Source organism: Periplaneta americana, chromosome 9 (genome assembly GCF_040183065.1).
Source record: "Periplaneta americana isolate PAMFEO1 chromosome 9, P.americana_PAMFEO1_priV1, whole genome shotgun sequence".
In the NCBI taxonomy this organism is placed as follows: Eukaryota; Metazoa; Arthropoda; class Insecta; order Blattodea; family Blattidae; genus Periplaneta; species Periplaneta americana.
The window spans coordinates 94,688,009-94,706,787 of NC_091125.1; the positions used below are offsets into that span (position 1 = coordinate 94,688,009).

Here is an 18,779-nt window from a genome sequence, read left to right on the forward strand (position 1 = left end):
GGAAACTGAATTACAGTAATAGCACAGTCACGAAGCTCAATACGTAGTAAATATGCATCCATAGATAATTGCTAACCACTAGGATCGCTAATATTGTCTCATTACAGACAATGCGAAATAGTACCTACACGGTCTATTATTCCTAGCACCCTCACAACTGAAGCTTCATGACTGTATATACTAGACTGTGGTAATAGAATCAATATAAAGTATCATATGATTTAAAACTAACACCAATAACACCGATACATATACAGTTATTTCTCGGTAACCATGAGGAACTGGTTCCAGGACACCCATATACACCAAAACACTCGAGTACTCAAGCCTCTTGTACAAAAGGTACAAAAGACGTAATATTTGCATATCACCACGATCACCTAAACTGTCCGCTGTATGTATGGCGTCTACAGTACCAGTATGGCACTGTAGATAAGAATAAATGATAAAACATCAGGCTAATTTGAACCTTCTAACCTTCCTTCATCAGAAGGATCATCTACATCGTTAGAACCAGGTTACGATTGCAGATCCTGATGTTTTGGAAAAGGTTCAGAGGTACTAATGTAAAGGTCCGTGAATCTTGAGGGATAAGGATATTTAAGCATTGAAGATCGAAGCTTAACAATAATTGCAAATCCTTTAATTAGAAACATTGTTACAGGAAGCTATTTTATTATTATTATTTTTTTTTTTTGCATTATCAAACAAAACTTGCAATAGTTGTAGGAAAGTTGTTATCCCTGGGTGGCATAAATACTTTGTTCCATCAAAGGATCATATTCAAAGATTATAATATCCTTTAACACTTTCGTCTGTTAAAAAAACTGGTGCAAATTTCTCACATGTTCAAATTGTTGGCTCTGTCTCCTCTAAATCTTTTGCATCATCATCATCATCATCATCATCATCATCATCATCATCATCATCATCATATTATTATTATTATTATTATTATTATTATTATTACCTATTATCATCATCATTATATTATTACCGTACTCTTCTCCCCTAGAGTTTTTCAGCAGTCTGTGCTCCATGACAATGTCCTCAATCATATCAGAGAAGCCTTGCAACCTTTTATACAGAATGTTCCAGAAACGCCGTCCACATTATTCGAATAAGCAGCCCAAATCACACTGTCAGGAATGAACAAACATGCTGGTTTAACGATTTTTAAAAATAAAAAGAAAATAGACTTTAATTGAATATAACTTTCATATCTCCTGGCCTAATTGCCTCATGAGTGATGCCTTATTGGTGTTACTTATGAGGTTCAAACCTGTCTTCGGACAGTTGACTAAACAACAACAACTCTGATACTCCTTCAAAATGCATCCAACTTGACACACGAACCATGTGATTACACTACAGTATTATTTGAAGAAATGGACTGTGTTTCTGGGACATGCTGTATATTCCTGACTTCTATATCAATACCGTACTGGGGAAGTCCCTACAGTTGAGGATATCTCATACATTCACAACGGCTTGCAGCATCCAGCCCCTTACTACGGCTCAGTTCTACCTTAATGTTTGAACTGTCGAAGTATTTACCATCCCTCCCATTTGGAACTACAATCACTTCAGTAAATGGAGCTGTACTCACGGACAGTGATGATACAGTCATTGTGAAGTTCCTCGGGCTGAGGTGGCTGCTGCAACAGGTCGATGTGGTACACACCCCCCAGGATATAGTATTTGCGCAGGTTCAGTTCGTGTGGGCGCAGCTCCATCTGGAAGTACGACTTCACTTCTGCTTGTTTCTCATCTGTAATGAAATACCAGTATATTATATAGAAATATAGTGCCAAGACCCACCAAGGTGCCACTGCAGTAAGTATTATTCTTTGCAAATGGGATTGCACTGTCCATTTATTTTTAATTTGTATTTATAATGGTCTTACCAGGATCTTCCTTTCAATGACAAAGAATACTGTTATATAATACATTGTTAATATACGGTAATAATATAGCTATTTGTGTTAAAGAATTAAGTAAAAGCAATGCTTATCTTGATAGTTTCATGTCACTGTAGCAGCGATATACTCTTAGAAAGGAAATTTTCGTTCTCCGTAATTATTTTTAACCCAGTGTGGCGTGAAAGAAGCATACAGGACTATACTGATTAAAGATGACATGCTTTATTCGCAATAATTGTAGTGAATCCATATATTATTTTATGTCGTATTATATTTATTATAAAGAAGTAAGAGTTTTGTTCTGTGCTTTGATTGGTGGTCGAAAATTAAGCATTGAAAACAAGATTACAATTTTTTTTAATAAAAAATAATCAAATGTAAATTATAATGAGTCAAGAATGCTACAAATGGTTGTGACTCTGCAGTGGCTTTGAATAGCATTTCCTTCTCCGATTCACAGAAGGAGTCTCAAGAAACCATCATAGCATCATCAATCATCATCATCAGCAACACAGCATGACATTTAATACTTGACTTACCTGACTTATATCCTGTTGTTCCTAGGTGGAACATAGAGCAGCAGTGAAGTTCCTCCAGCGTACGCTGTTGCCAGCCATCCATTTCACTTCTTTCCAGCTTTTCCCACATCTCTCTACCTCCCCCTCTATTGATCGTTTCCATGTTTTTCTAGGCCGTCCTATCTTCCTTGCTCCTTGTGGATTCCAGTCAATTGCAGTCTTCTCAATAGCTCCATCTGGCTTTCTCAGTGTGTGGCCTATCCAATTCCATTTTCTTTGTTTTATTTGGTAGCATATTTGCAGGCAAGACAAGACTGTTCTTCTCCACAGTTCATGACATTTAATACAAGTAGCCCTAATGATTCTGATATAGATTATATGTCTATAGTTCGACAACTTCAAGTGAAACCCCGTAAAACACGCCAACTTCTGGAATCTTTCTCTTTCTTTCTTCCCTCTTCCTCGCTCCTCGTCATTCAGTCACCAATCATCACGTAAATATCTGAGAGGGTGTGTGTGGGCATCGCGACCAATAGAAGAACCACTCTCCAGTATTACCACAATAACGGATTCTTCATTTTTGCCTCGACTGTCGGCTAGGAAGGTTCCATTATGCTAGCATTGCAGGCAACTAGTCAACCTTTTAATGCTTTTGTTAGCAGGTTTGACAAACTGTGAGTGGACCTGCAAGTATATAATGCTAGTGCTCTCTCCCTTCACCCCGTGCTTTCTCACTTGCTCCTCCCCAAGACAGCCAGCGCTCACGTAGTAACTCGGTCAGGGTTTCAGTTCGATTTGTCAATCATGGGCTGAACCAGTGGCGGCTCCTGCATATTTCTTAAGAGGACAAAAGAAGTTAACAGCACAAAATGACACCATCTTGAATGAAACATGTAATAAATTAGCCTACATTCATATGTAAAAACGAAACTGATTACATTTTACGAGCATCATTATTGATAGAAGAATTCTGCTCGTCGCTGTTTTGCTGTTGCGAAATGTTCCATCACTTGATCATGCCATTTTTTTTATCTTTTTCCAGTTGCAGCAACAGTTCTTTTTCGATTGACATAAGTGCAAGAGAAGATAGCCTGTCTTGACTCATAGTGTTTCGACAGTAAGTTTTTATTCTCTTTAGTGCTGAGAAGTTTCTTTCAGCACTTGCTGTAAACACTGGTATCGTCGCAAATAAGCACGCTAATTTGTATATATTAGGAAGACATTTGCAAATGTTTTCCTTAACTAACAAGTAAGTACACTAGTAACCCTTGAAGTTTAGTACAGTTTTGCTGTAGGTCATGACTGTTGTAAAACATTATCAATTCATTTTTAAGACTCTCACTGTCGAAGTGATCAGGGAAATAGTTCACTAGTGATGAAAATGCAACAGTAGGGAAGTTCTTAAAAAAACATTCAAATTTTGTAGCATCGAGTAACTTTAGAAAATATAATTTCTTTAGGTCACCGAATCTCACTTGCATTTGTGTTGTCAGTGTAACGATAATATTAAAGTAGAAGGTCGTAATGAAGTCATGAGCAACAGATTTCTATAATTTCAATTTCAACAATGTAACAAAAACAATTATATGATCATAATCTACAGACTTTACACTACGAAGCATGCCAGCATATGACCACTCACCGCCCAATAACAGGTTTTGTGAGGAAGAGGCTGGAGTGGGACTGGTCTGCATAAGAATACTGTGTACATAATAATAAAAAATAAACAAATGAATTAAAAGTGTATCTACTGAACTCCATTTCGACATCAGACATGAAAATTCATTCATTCATTCATTCATTCATTCATTCATTCATTCATTCATTCATTCATTCATTCATTCATTCATTCATTCATTCATTCATTCACCCATTTACACTTAACTACACAGATTATTCAGTTATTCAGTACAGAAGAATTAATAAAAAGAATTGCGGTAATATATTTGCCATCATGAACATGAAACAAGTGTGCAACTCGCCTTCCTGCCCAGCAAACAACTCAGATGCCGTCTTGACTGGCGTCTGTTGGATCTGCTGCAGCTCCTGTAGCTCAGCTTCCTGTGCTGACACTTCTGACATGGGTCTACTGTCCTTGGCAGAAGCCTTGGCACGCCGTGCATCATCGGCTATGGAGGGCGAGGGCTTCATGGCAGCGATCTTGGCAGCAATCTGTGCCCTGCGCTCGTTCTCCTCGTCCACCAGTACCTGCAGTTCACGCCGCGCATCCCACTCCACCAGCGACACTAAGTACAGGTCTGCAGTCATACAACATCAGTTGTTTAGTTCCAAACGTGAAGCTCGCAGTTTCTACGTTTGATTCATACCTAGAAAAGTTAGTATGAAACCAGTCAGAGTTCATTCCTGAGCAAAGAAGTTAATATTACCAAATCTTGCAAGTTCAACATGTGGTAATTTGCTTCTGATGCAAATTGAAATTTTAACAGTATTTTGAAAATGTGAATTCAACTTTAAACGCCTATTTGTAAAATTACATTTAATAAAAAAAAAAAAAAAAAAAAAAAAAAAAAAAAGATGTTGATGGTAGTGGCAGCAGCAGCGACGATGATAATAATAATAATAATAATAATAATAATAATAATAATAATAATAATAATAATAGCAACTGGACATGAAAAGACTTCTACGCAACATGCTCACCATAATATACACACATTATTCGCACAGAAACCACACTAAGAAAATCACCAACTTCAAATTATCAAGATTATAGTAATACTTTCAATCTAATGGTGAAACATACACATAATTTTTGCAAGAACACCACGATACCGCATACATCCAATATTTAATTAAGTATTGATACAACATTCAACATATATGCTTGAAATCAACTTAACATATAGACGAAAAACTTCATCCACTTTATAATATATAAAGAAGACACCAGTTATAATTATATTAACAAATTTATATATAATCAACACATATCAAGATATTTTAGCACAAATAATTACGTAGTTACCTTTCATGTGCAAAAATGACAAATAGTTTTTAAATCTTTTAACAAATACAAATGAAGAGTCCACTGCAAGAATGATGGATGTCATTTGGAATACATTTTTCAGGAGAAGCAATTGAAAGTTTGAAATGCTTAGTGCTCAAAGCGTAACTGTGATTTTCCGATCATTACTGGACAACAGTGGCGGCTCCTGCATATTTCTTAAGAGGAGGAAAGAAGTTAACAGCACGAACTGACACCTTCTTGAATGAAACATGCTACAAATTCGCCCACATGCATACATGTAAGACCAGGTAGTGTTGGGGTTGGCCTTCCCTTCTGTATAGCAATAATCTGTTCTTGTAAACTGAGTTTCCTAAATTGTCCAAAATATATTATGTTTTCACTTCCATTCATTGTTGAATAATTGCGAAAATTAACAATTACAAGAAAATTCACAACCTCATAGCATTTTTCGAGCACACTACAACATCACATGTGTTGGAAGAGACCAGCTACTAACTCGTAACCGGAACCGTTTTACAGAAATGGAAATGGGAAATAATCTGAGGAAAGCGAGAACACTGCACTCACCTATGTGTTCTGTGTTGCCACATGTACATTTTACAAGGTCAGTATCACATGCTTTTGAAGAATGTTAGTTCTTGTAAAGTCATACTATCATTACCGGTATTGTTCAAAGCTGCCGGTGGTTGATTAATTTTTTATGTTAAAAATAATGTAGTTTGGAGTACCTACTTTCAGTTTCCAATATATTTGTACAAAACTGACAACTTGGCTGTTGCCCTGTCTAGTAAACAATGAATAGAAGTGAATTTCAGGGGCCAACTATGTAGAATTACTTCCTCTTTGTTTTATACAAACCCGACTTTAACTTTCAAATATCCACGAAAGTTTCAAACCATGAATAGTAGCCTATATAAAGTGCAATGAATAATATTTTTGATTTATAATTAAAAAAAAAAAAGTTTACATGGTATCTTTCATAGCGTTGCGTTAAAACTGTTTTTGTTGTGTCTTCTAGATGTGTTATAGTCCGGTTGAATGCAACATCGTTAGGTGGCAGAGGTAGTGAGCTTGCTGCACTATCAGTCGGTTTCTATTTCCCGCCCATGACTGATTCAGAGGAGGATCTCCTCCCTCTCCGTTCATTTACTTGCTTTAAACCTCTGCTTTTTTCTCTGGCCGCTAGTGCACTGTTGTCTATGTGTGTTAACTGCAGTAGAGGAGGAATGGAGTGCTTTTCCTCCACATAGACAATCTCGCATCTTTCTCACAGTTTTCTACAGCACATGAGCGCGCGTCGTTTAAAACTCGATCAACCGAGTTTTTCTTATAGCTGTGAACTTAAAAATTATCGAATCTTCCTCGAATTTCAAGGCACATCTTTTATTTGGTATTTACTTTCAAAAGAAGAAAATGTGAGGAGGACATTCCTCCCTTCCCTCCCCCGAGGAACCGCCACTGCTTGACAATGACTATCAGTGTTAATGCCATATAACTCTCTATGTATATTCTATATGCCTTAAGCTATGCATTGACAGTCTTGGTTCATTTTCGACAAGAAAGTGACATCCACCATTCTTGCAGTGGACTCTTCAAATGTAACGTTAGCCATATATGTAATGTGAGTTTTATGTATGTATATATATATATATATATATATATATATATATATATATATATATATATATATGTTTTCAGACACTAGCATGATATAATAACATGACAATGATAATTATTTGTACCACTATATAAAAGTTTTAAAGAACTTAGATATTAACGATATCACTTTACATAAAACATGTATATACATGAAGCTCATGAATTAAATCATACCAATTTATTTATACTCTTTAATATTATTGATGGATTACTATAAGAAACAAGGATGAAACAAATTTTACAATGTAACTTAGCATAATTAGATATCGCAAAATGAAATGTATCTGATGATGCCAAAGAAAGGCGAAAGGCGTTCTTACATATTTTAAAATAATTATCATGTATTAACACGTGTTAACAGACAGCAAATAGTGATAAATCATATGATTGACGAATTGAATATTGTTTATATTACTTAATGAGAGACTTATCTGAAAAACTAACATGAATTGTAAAATAAAAATGATGATTCAGTGCATTATATCGTGTGTAGCAAGTTGCAAGCCTTGCCTCTAATAACTATACAAACACATAACCAAGTCGCAAAAAAAGCTTATTATCATTAAATGTACTGTCGTTATGTAAGAATACAAGCTTTTCAGTAATTTTTAACACAAACTACAATAAACCAAAAGAAAAGAACATAGAGCAGACCCAAAAACCGACGGAAGAATGGTATAAAAAAAGATTAAAAGCAATGAAAATTTAAAATGTGTCCAAAATAGAAAAGAGTAAAGGAAAATAATTATTGAAAATGACAAAAAAAAACATAATCACTATATGATGTTGTAGTGCCTTAAGCAGCAGCAGCAGCAGAAGAAGAAGAAGAAGAAGAAGAAGAAGAAGAAGAAGAAGAAGAAGAAGAAGAAGAAGATGTATATGATCAGTGGATGTAATAAATGATTATGATTATGGTTAAGAAGAAGAAGAAGAAGAAGAAGAAGATATAAAATTAGGTTGATACTTAATAAATACAGACTGCTTCATTCTTGAATACACTCTTTCAATATTTACATAATCACTGATGAATAAGTATAATAATTAATTTACTGTGTTAATATTATAAATGTTGGTGGTAAATTACCTGTTTAACTAGTTTCGACATGGTTTGCGTCATCCTTTAAATCCTGAAAACTAGTCGATCAGGTAATTTACCACCAAAATTTATAATATTAAGACAGTGAAGTTGTTATTACTCGTTCAATAACGTTCATCAGTAAATACAGACTGACTGCAAAGCAATATACATCTTTCCGAGAAACAAGTTCACACTGAAAGATGTAACTGCAACAACACAAGGAAACGTTAAGGGAACAAAGGGATTAAGAACAGGAGCGAATGTTAGCTATTTATGACCTGTACACGTTTTACATTCATAACAGTGATAAACTCTGGCTGGCCCCATTTTAGGAAGCACCTTTCTTTTCTTCTTCAGGAAGTGGCTTAGGTACCCAAGAAGGACAGAGATCTGACAGATGGTCATACATGACCAACATGACTCGGACCACTAGCAGAACATCGATTAGGCTGTCCGGCAGGCTGATAGACACGCCAACATCAGTGAATTCACACTGAAGAGGAGTTCTGAAACACAGCAGGCCATATCAGTGCACCCTAGAACTTTCACATTCAAATATTGTAAGTGTATGATTGAAAAGATAGGACAAACTTCTAGCGCCAGTTCTGACTTGTTCCAATCTCTTTTGTGCTGTTGATATTTATGTTGCTGTTGCTACTGTTTTCCATTGTCTCCAAATATGTTGTTGTTGTTTTCTAATGTCAGGCGTTTGACAATAAAGTCATTTGACCTCTTGCACTCCAATACTTTTCAAAGATATTATCATGGCCAGCCAATGAAACACAGATTTTGAGGTGTTCCGAATCCATTTCTTGGTTTGAGTTGCACAATGGGCAGTTAGGGGACTGATATATTCCAATTCTATGCAGGTGTTTGGCCAAACAATCATGGCCTGTTGCCAATCTAAATGCAGCTACAGACGATTTTCGTGGTAAATCGGGAATTAACTGTGGATTATGATGCAGAGAGTTCCATTTTTTCCCTTGAGATTGTGTTATCAAATTTTGTTTGTTGAAGTATAAGTATGTAGATTTACTAAATCTTTTCACAGAGTAATACGTAGATTTAGTAACAGGTCTGTAAGTAGCAGTGCTGCCCTTCTTTGCTAAAGCATCCGCATTCTCGTTTCCCAGGATAACACAATGGGATGGTATCTATTGGAATACAATTCTTTTATTGAGTGATATTAATTGAGAGAGCATTTTAGTTATTTCTGCTGTTTGAGATGAAGGTGTCTCCAAATATAGTACAATCACTAAGACTTCCTCTAATTTGCTAGTCTGGCAGAATTGAATTTCATTTATGAGAAGAATGCCTTATGACATTCAAGACATTAATGCCATAAGTAAAATTCTCAACAGATTTTGTAATGTGCATCTACAGCTACTATTACAATATACAGCTAACTCCCAATGGTGTCCTACAGTATTTAAAAGAATGAAGAAGTGAAAATTTCTCTGCTCGTCATTATCCTCACCTATCATCTTAACATCATACATCTAACAGCAGATACTTAATGATTAATTTTGGGTTCTTCAACAAAGTTTATATTGAATAAAACAAGACCACATTTATACTAACCGCTCAGCCTTCGTCAAAGGAACCATGGGCGTGGGAAGAGCCAGCAGGCTCCAGAGGCACAGGATGAAATGCTCGAACTTGTTCATATAGCGCACCTCATGCATGCCTGAGAACTTCATCTTCTCTTCTATATTCCGCAGGATCAGATAAGTTGCCCGGTTCACATTGATATGCTGCTCCACTCGAATATCATTACGCACCTGGAAATAATAATAATAATAATAATAATAATAATAATAATAATAATAATAATAATAATAATAATAATAATAATAATAATAATAATAGTAATAATAATAATAATATTACTTCTTACAAATGGCCTTTAGAGAACCCAGAGGTTCATTGCTGCTCTCACATAAGCTCACCATCAGTCCCTATCCTGAGCAAGACCAATCTAGTCCCTAACATCAGTTTTGTCACATTAGGAAGTTCGCCCAAAGTTTCATTTTCAGTGAATATTCGAACCTAAAATTAGTATATTATTTGTGTTGTGTGATGTGTTTTAATAAAGAAAATCCATACAATCTTTATGTTTATTTAATTATGTTCGGGCCATCAGTGTTGCCACATTAGGAAGTTAGCACAAGCTTTAATTTTTAGTGAATATTCGAAACTAAAATTAGTGTATTATTTGTGTTGTTGATGTGTTTTAATAAAGAAAATCCACACAGTTTTTATGTTTATTCAGTTATGAGCAAGTGATAGAGAAATAAGCTTCACATGGCTGCAGTTTCAACATTTGGCAAAATGAAATACGATTTTTTTTTTCTATATATCAGTATTTATTCAATTATCCGGCAAAATCTCATATCTGAAACTGGACTGGTCCCTTTGGTGCTGGATAAGAGGGATTCTACTGTACTTATATTATAGTAGTTTCAGAAATTTTAATTAGCATGTAGAAGATATTAGACAGGAAAACCAGAAAACAAATAACTACTGGTATATGGCAATATATAGCCTGCATCATCTAAAATGTAACGAATGTTTCCAGAAAAGATAGAGAAAGTGGATTGGTAATGCTAAATTATGAAAGGTACCATCTTTGAATAGTGAATAAACGGTGTAGATTTGGCTGTTGTGCTGAAAACTACCATTGTGGGATTAACCATAAAAATAAACAATCAAGCTGCCAGAAAACTGTGTCAGTCCACCACTGCCGTACAGAATGCTATGTTAAACTCTGCTTTTATGGTACCCAAACTAACTAGTATTTCTCACCTTAACACACCCTTTCTCTGCTTAGTGGCTTACTGAGATCTGTCAACAGCAAAACACCCCAAGGCTTCAGAAGACATTTCTGTCGAATGTTGCATATAGGGCATAACCTGATTAGATTTAAACTAAATGCAGCATTATTTAACATTTGTGCGGAAAATAAATGCAGTTGTGAAAAATACGAAATAGACTATAAGTTTAATTTAAAGAAAAACAAATTTAAGCTAGACTTTGTAAATTATATTACTGAATTTATGACAATTTTACTTAAACCGAAAGTTTCAAATATTTTGTTAGTATTCCCGTAGTAGATATGATAATGGTAGTCATATTATTATAGGTAGCAATTATAAATTATTGTTCTTGTCTGTATACCTGTTTCAGTCTTACAATATGCTTCAGCGAGTATTAAAAATTAGAGCATCCCTTCTCATTAGACTACAAGATGTCGCCGACATGAGATGTCATTGGTGTTCATATGTAGCCTAAATGGACACCCAAAAACAATCCTTTACAGGGCTACATAATTCTCCCAGAATATATCAAGAAACATATAATTCTTAGCAACGCAGGTTGAAATTGCAAAGATGTAATATAATATAATATAATATAATAATAACAATAATAATAATGACAATAATAATAATAATAATAATAATAATAATAATAATAATAATAATAATAATAATAACATATTACGAAGGAACTGGAACCTATTACGAGAATATAATAGGGGAATATCAGGCTGGTTTTCGAAAAGGTAGATCCACCATAGATCAATTATGCACAGTCAAAATTATGTCAGAGAAATTTTGGGAATATAATTTGAGCCTATATCACCTTTCCATAGACTTCGAGACAGCCTATGACAGCGTAAGTAGAATTGGGTTATATAGAATCTTAGCAAAACAAAGAATACACCCAAAGATAATAAGACTGATAAAAATGACAATGTTGGAAACTAGAGCACAAGTCAAAGTTTTTGGTGGCATATAAGGAGCCTTTGTTGTTAACAATGGGTTGAAACAAGGGGATGGATTGGCACCAATGCTATTTGATATTACGCTAGATTGGGTGATAAGGCAAACAGATATAGATATTAATAATACATTGATGTATAAGAGTGTACAAGTAGTTGGGTACGCAGACGATTTGGACATTATGGGTAGATCAAAAGCCAAAGTAGAAGAGACACTTAAAGACCTTGAAAAACCAACAGGAAAAATAGGATTGAACATTAATAACAGCAAGACAAAGTGGATGATACAGTCCAGAAACACTCTAATATCCAATCAACAGATAGGTTCAGAAAGATTTGAAACAATGAAGGATTTTAAACATCTTGGGTCAGTAATAACCAATGATAAAAAAGAATGGACAGATATACAAATATGCATAACGAAGGGAAATCAAACATACTTTGCATTATTGGATATCCTGAAATCAAGATTTGTACGTAAGAAAACTAAATTTCGAATCTATAAAACAATGATTAGAACAGTACTCTGTTATGAAAATGAAACTTGGGTACCGATAATGAATACCGGTAATACAATAGAATCAGCCTTAGGTGCATTCGAAAAAAAAGATATTGAGGAGGATAGTTGGACCAGTTAATGAAAATGGACAATGGAGGATAAGGTATAACCAGGAAGTAATGGAACAATATCGAGATATGGATGTAGTGGCACACATCAAACTCCGAAGATTGGAATGGGCTGGGCATATCAACAGAATGGAGAACCAGATGATGCCTAGGAAAGTAATGGAGGGAAGGATATATGGTAAAAGACTGATAGGCAGACCGAAGGATAGATGGGCCGATGCAGTGAGAGTGGATGCCAGACAAGTTTTGGGAGTAACAGCATGGAAGAGAACATCACTGGACAGATCTGATTGAAAGAGGAGAATAGAGGAGATCAAGGCCCGATATGGGCTGTAGTACCATAGCAGAATAATAATAATAACAATAATAATAACAATAATAATAATAATAATAACAATAACAATAACAACAACAATAATAGCACAGCCAGGGATCGCAAACAAAATATTTTCTAGACAGGCTAATATGCTACCATTCAGCTATCAAGGAGATGCAGAATGCATTGGCATAACGTTCAAGTTGGTTGGCATATATCAATATTTTTTCTAATCAAAATATTTTTTTTCAATCAGCATGCATTTATACATATTAATGTAGCTTCCAACATCCCAAATCTTGATTATGATGCAAGTTCTTGTATATCACAACATGAGGATTAGTTTTAATTAATTCATTCATTCATTCATAGTGTTCTGTTCAAGGGTAGGCCTTTCACTGCAAACCCAGCATTCTCCAGTCTTTCCTATTTTCTACCTTCCTCTTTGTCTCCTCATACATCATATTATCTTAATGTCGTCTATCATATGATATTTTCTTCTGCCCTGAACTCTCCTTCCCGTTCAAATAAACTGTATTATTGTGATTTATATGCATGTTGAATTTATGCCGACAACTGTACCATTGGCCACTCAGTTAAAAAAAACATGGTCAGCACTTTTTGTTTCCATAGCTGTACATGGGAGAAAGATGGCGACCTGGTCGAAGTGTCTTGCATAATTACTGAAACCTTCAGAAGAAATACTTCGACAAAATTAACATAAATATTTACAATATGTTCATATGACTGCCATCTCTTCCGTAGTTTTCCCAAAGACTGTGTCCCTTGAGGGAAGTAACGGAGAAAAATTTGTCGTAGTATTCTATATTTGTCTATCTTATTCAAATGATAAAGCCAGCTGCATTTGTATTGATTTAAGTATTTGGCTATTGGAGTAATTTGGAGCTTGTGTTTTTTATGTACAGCCAGTACAAGCAATTATTCTCAAGGAGAGGAACAGGCAGCAGGACTCCATCCTCGGACAGGTCGTTTAGAATCAGTGGTGGACAAAGCAGGTCAGATGTTGCAGAGAGTTTTTCTCAGAGTACTCCCGTTTCCCTATCATTCCATCAACACTTCCCAGCTTCCTCTTTTTCCATCTATCATCTGCAATAGTTACAAATAAGCTAGGTGAAGACTTACGGGTAATATGGGTTTCTGATGCTGATATAGGAAAGGATCTCCAGGCCCTGGGATTTATTTTGAGGATGGTCCACCTGTCAGTATTGGATTCACGAATGCCCTCTGTTGGACTTTGACAATCATCGCATATATACGGGATTCACAATGACCAAAAGCATCAATTATATCGGGTTTTTTTAAGGATATAATTTGGAGAAATAAAAATATGAATGTTGAAAGTAAAATTAGGATATATAAAACATGTGTGAGACCAATACTAACATATGCTACATAAACAAGGGCAGAAACAAAAAGGACTCAACAAATGAGGACAACAGTAGAAATGCGAATATTACGAAGTATTTCAGGTTATAGTCTATATGACAGGAAAACAAATGAAGAAATCCGAAACAAATGTGGAATACAAGATGTTACTAAGTGGGAACCCTCAACTGGTATCTATGGGTCAATATAGATCCATATGGATAGATATCCTTACGTACATTTAAAAAGCAATACCAGTTGAAGGTTAAAAAGAGAAGAAAAGAATGGAGAGATCATACTTTGAGGATGCAAAATGATCGTCTACCTAAAATCGCCATGAAGGAAAAACCTGACACCACCAAACCGCTGGGATGACCTCCGAAAAGTTGGCTGGAAAGCTAGTCACCTGCCTCGGGGAATAGCGACACCAATTGAAAACCAACAGGATTTGATTCTAATGAAAGAAGAAGAGAAAGACAATGACCAAATCAAGTTTCGCGAAAACATGATATTTTCTCATAATGCTGTTAATTTCCAATGTCTGACAATACTACTGATATAAATAATAAAAAGTAAAAATGACAATGGGACTATTTATTATTCCAATAAGATTCTGATTAATTCCATCACGACATTATATTTTATGAAATACCCTGTCGGACTCCACTAAAGTTAAATGTCCATTCTCATATTAAACTTATGTTTCACATCGAACGGCAATAGAGTTATTTTTTGTACAACTATAAAGTAATTGTATTATTTGGTTAGGTGTTTCATTTTGGATAAGAATTTAGATTATATTACATTATAAACAGGTATCGATAATTGCGTCAAATGCTCATAGACAATAGTAACACAAAATCTGACACGAATTGTCCATATTTAGACACTACTATTAATTTATTATTTATTTACATTACATTGCATAAATCGATGTTTATCTATTAAGACTACGGTATTCAGCCAATTTCATAAATCAGCACAAATTAATGTTATAGTTTTAATATTTTTCACTAGATAAATGAACTCACTATGAAGTAGAATTTGTGATTAACACTTCCTTCCTTCTTTCTTGCTATGAAACCTATTAAAGTTAAAATTTAAATAATTTTCTCACCTGTTTCCAATTCTCAACATGTTCTGGGGTGACATCTAATGGGTTGTCGATAAACTCCTGCATAGCATCGAGGAGCTAAATAGAAATACGAAAAATTACATCAAAAATAGCCTCCTATCTTATGTATGTTTACTGTTTTTCCCAACATACAGTCATACAGTATATGAATTAATTACATTATTCATGTGTTCCTTTGTTTTTGTTTGACTTTTTTTTTTATACTCAAATGCACAAGATTCGTAACACTTCTGTGACCAGGAACAATCTACTCGAAAAAGCAGACAAAAGCAGACAAAAACAGAAAAACGCATTATTCTTTCCACAACCATATAGCCATTTGTTCTACCTCTATACTTCCGAGTTACATTTTCGCCATCTATTACCTTTCGTACTTTGTTGTCTAAACACAATATTTAATTCTGGCATGGGCCTGCCTAACTGTTTTACTTTCACTTTGTCCTCATAAGATAATGTTGAAAATGGAGTCTTGAAGAGAACACCTACCGAATTCATTGCATTAAGAGCACAGCCACTGATAACTAAGCAGAGCATACAACTGAACATGAGCACTTCTGTAACAACTAAACAGTGTCACAACATCGAGATGTAAAGGCAAGCTACTTCCTCCGACAAAATTAGTCTATTTAGGTTGTGATGCTCCAATCTCAACGCCCTAAGATGCACGCACCAGTCACTGTCACTTCAGAGCAACTAGACCTCTTGCTTCAGAGAGAGCACTTGGGGATGAAGGCTGTTCATGAAGTTTACCCCACTTGTTTAACAATGTTACGTACGAGGGTGGATAGGAAAGTAATGCACAATTTTTTTTTCTGCATTGGTATTGCTGCTGGGATGTTAACATTTCACCGAGATATGGTTTGAAGTTTTCACTACAGACAATTTGTTTTGCATATGCAGCTCTAGCAAGAGAAGTGTGAACTACGCAACAAAGATGGTGTGCATGTTACTGTCGTCAACTTGTAAAGAGCAGTGAAATGTTGTGCAATTTTTGTGGGCTAAGAGACATAACACGAGTGAAATTCATAGACACATGTGTGGCATGTATGGGGAAGACTGTATAGACTGTAGCAACATCTCCAGGTGGTGCGCATTCTTTGCAGACAGCCGTGAGAACATTTGTGATAAGCAACATTCCGGGCAGCCGGTAACAGATGCAACCCAGCAGAATGTCACAGGCATCGAGGCGGCAATTTTGAACAACTGGAAGATCCAACTGCGAACCTTATCTTAGCAGTTCAACATCATACGGTGCGGTGTACGATATCGTGCATGACACATTAAAATTTCATAAAGTTAATGCCCGCTGGGTGCCTATGAACCTGACAGACCACAAGGATCAGCGAATGATGAAATGCTTGGATCATTTAAGGGGTTATGCTGCAGAAGGGCATGACTTTCTGAACATAATTACCACTGGTTATGATTCCTGGACGTACCACTACATGCCCGAAACAAAGCAGGCCTCTATGAGTGTAAACATGCTGCTTCCGCAGTAAAGAAAAAATTCAAAGTCACGTAATTTGCTAAGAAAGTGCTTGTGACAGTGTTCTGGGATGTGCATGGTGTTTTGCTGGTGGACTTTGCTAAACATGGGACCACTGTGAATGCTGCAGCCTACATTCAAACGTTAGTAAATTTGCGTTGTGCCCTTCGTGACAAACACCGTAAGATTAATGCTGACGATATCAAACTTTTTCATGACAATGCTCGCCCCCAAGTTGCGGCTTCTGTTCGTGAAAAAATCAACACGTTTGGTTGGGAGGTGCTCCAGCATCCACCATACAGTCCAGACCTTACACCATCGGACTTTCATCTGTTTGATCCCATGAAGAAATTCCTAGCCGGCCATCGCTTTGCAACCGATGCTTTTTGTTCATAATCTGCTGCCCAGAATGTGGAGAATCACAAAGGTTCTCATGACCGTGTGCAAAGAATGCGAACCACCTGGAGATGTTGCTACAGTCCATACAGTCTTCCCCGTACACGCCACACATGTCCCTGTGAATTTCGCTTGGGTTATGTCCTTTAGCCCACAAAAATCGCACAACACTTTGCTGCTCTTCACAAGTTTGCAACAGTAACATGCGCGTCATCTTTGTTGCGTAATTCACGCTTCTCTCACTAGAGCTGCACATGCAAAACAAATTGTGTCTGTAGTGAAAACTTCAAACTATATCTCTGTGAAATGTCAACATCCCAGCCGCAATACCAACACAGGAAAAAATTACTGTGAGTTACTTTCCAATCCACACTCGTATCTAGTATTTAACAAAAAATGATTATTCTCTTTTTATTTTCATGTCTTTAGGGAGTGTCATGTCCCTAAAACCACCACTGCTTTTGAAAGCAGAAAATGAAAGCTCTGTGGGAAATGTTACATTCAAAATAGTTATGATCAATCTAATAAGTTTCAAATCCTTAGTCATACTCAAACAAACTTTGTCAACTACGACTGAAGCAGTACATTGATCAGAACTTTGCTGGACCTATTTTACATATCTTGTTTAGAAGGATGGAGAGTAGAGTAAGGATGTGATGTGTGGTTACAAGCACCCTTAAAGAGAGCGTAAGTCATCCAGATATCACGCCAAATATGTGATGTTCTCGATATTATTCCATCACTCTCCCTCAGAAATGTAAAGAAAATGTGCGTGCACTTATTTAGAACTTACAAGTAAAGATTACGGTATTTATATTTTAAAAATTACTGGAATGTCTGAGGTATTCGCCACTGATGGGTACTCACGGCAAGAACTTCAGCTGTCTTATTCACCACTTCGTCCAGATTACCTCTCTCTTCAACAGATCTCCACAAGTAGAGGTATGTGTTCATGTCGGTCAGAGAAGAAGGATCAGGCAGTCCATCACACTTCATATATTGTTCCCACTGGAAACCACCAAAACTATAGAGTGTTGCCACTGGAAACATTATCAGACCAAAAGAATGCTTCCACTGAGACATTATTATTATTTGAAGCTAAATTAATCTCATTAATAAATGACATGTCAAGTGGCCTATTTTTCTAGTCACAAAGAATACCAGTATGTTTAAGCCTAATGATGATGATGATGATGATGATGATGATGATGATGATAATAATAATAATAATAATAATAATAATAATAATAATAATAATAATAATAATAATAAGGTAATATTAAAATGGATTTGAGGGAGGTGGGATATGATGATAGAGAATGGATTAATCTTGCTCAGGATAGGGACCAATGGCGGGCTTATGTGAGGGCAGCAATGAACCTCTAGGTACCTTAAAAGCCAGCAAGTAAGTAAGTAAGTAATAATAATAATAATAATAATAATAATAATAATAATAATAATAATAATAATAATAATAATAATAATA

The 18,779-nt window shown here is 35.6% G+C and overlaps 1 protein-coding gene across 1 annotated transcript in view; it reads right to left on the bottom strand.

Moving 5' to 3' along the window:
* Positions 1–18,779, bottom strand: part of LOC138706271 (dynein axonemal intermediate chain 7 homolog) — a 90,968-nt gene that overhangs the window by 56,193 nt on the left and 15,996 nt on the right. Inside the window, exons 5-10 of the mRNA XM_069835365.1 lie at positions 18,161–18,301; positions 15,394–15,468; positions 9,748–9,947; positions 8,506–8,672; positions 4,423–4,698; positions 1,610–1,771 (exon numbers count right to left, since the gene is read on the bottom strand). Of these exons, the coding sequence (XP_069691466.1) occupies positions 1,610–1,771; positions 4,423–4,698; positions 8,506–8,672; positions 9,748–9,947; positions 15,394–15,468; positions 18,161–18,301 (1,021 nt within the window). The remainder of the gene's footprint in view (positions 1–1,609; positions 1,772–4,422; positions 4,699–8,505; positions 8,673–9,747; positions 9,948–15,393; positions 15,469–18,160; positions 18,302–18,779) is intronic.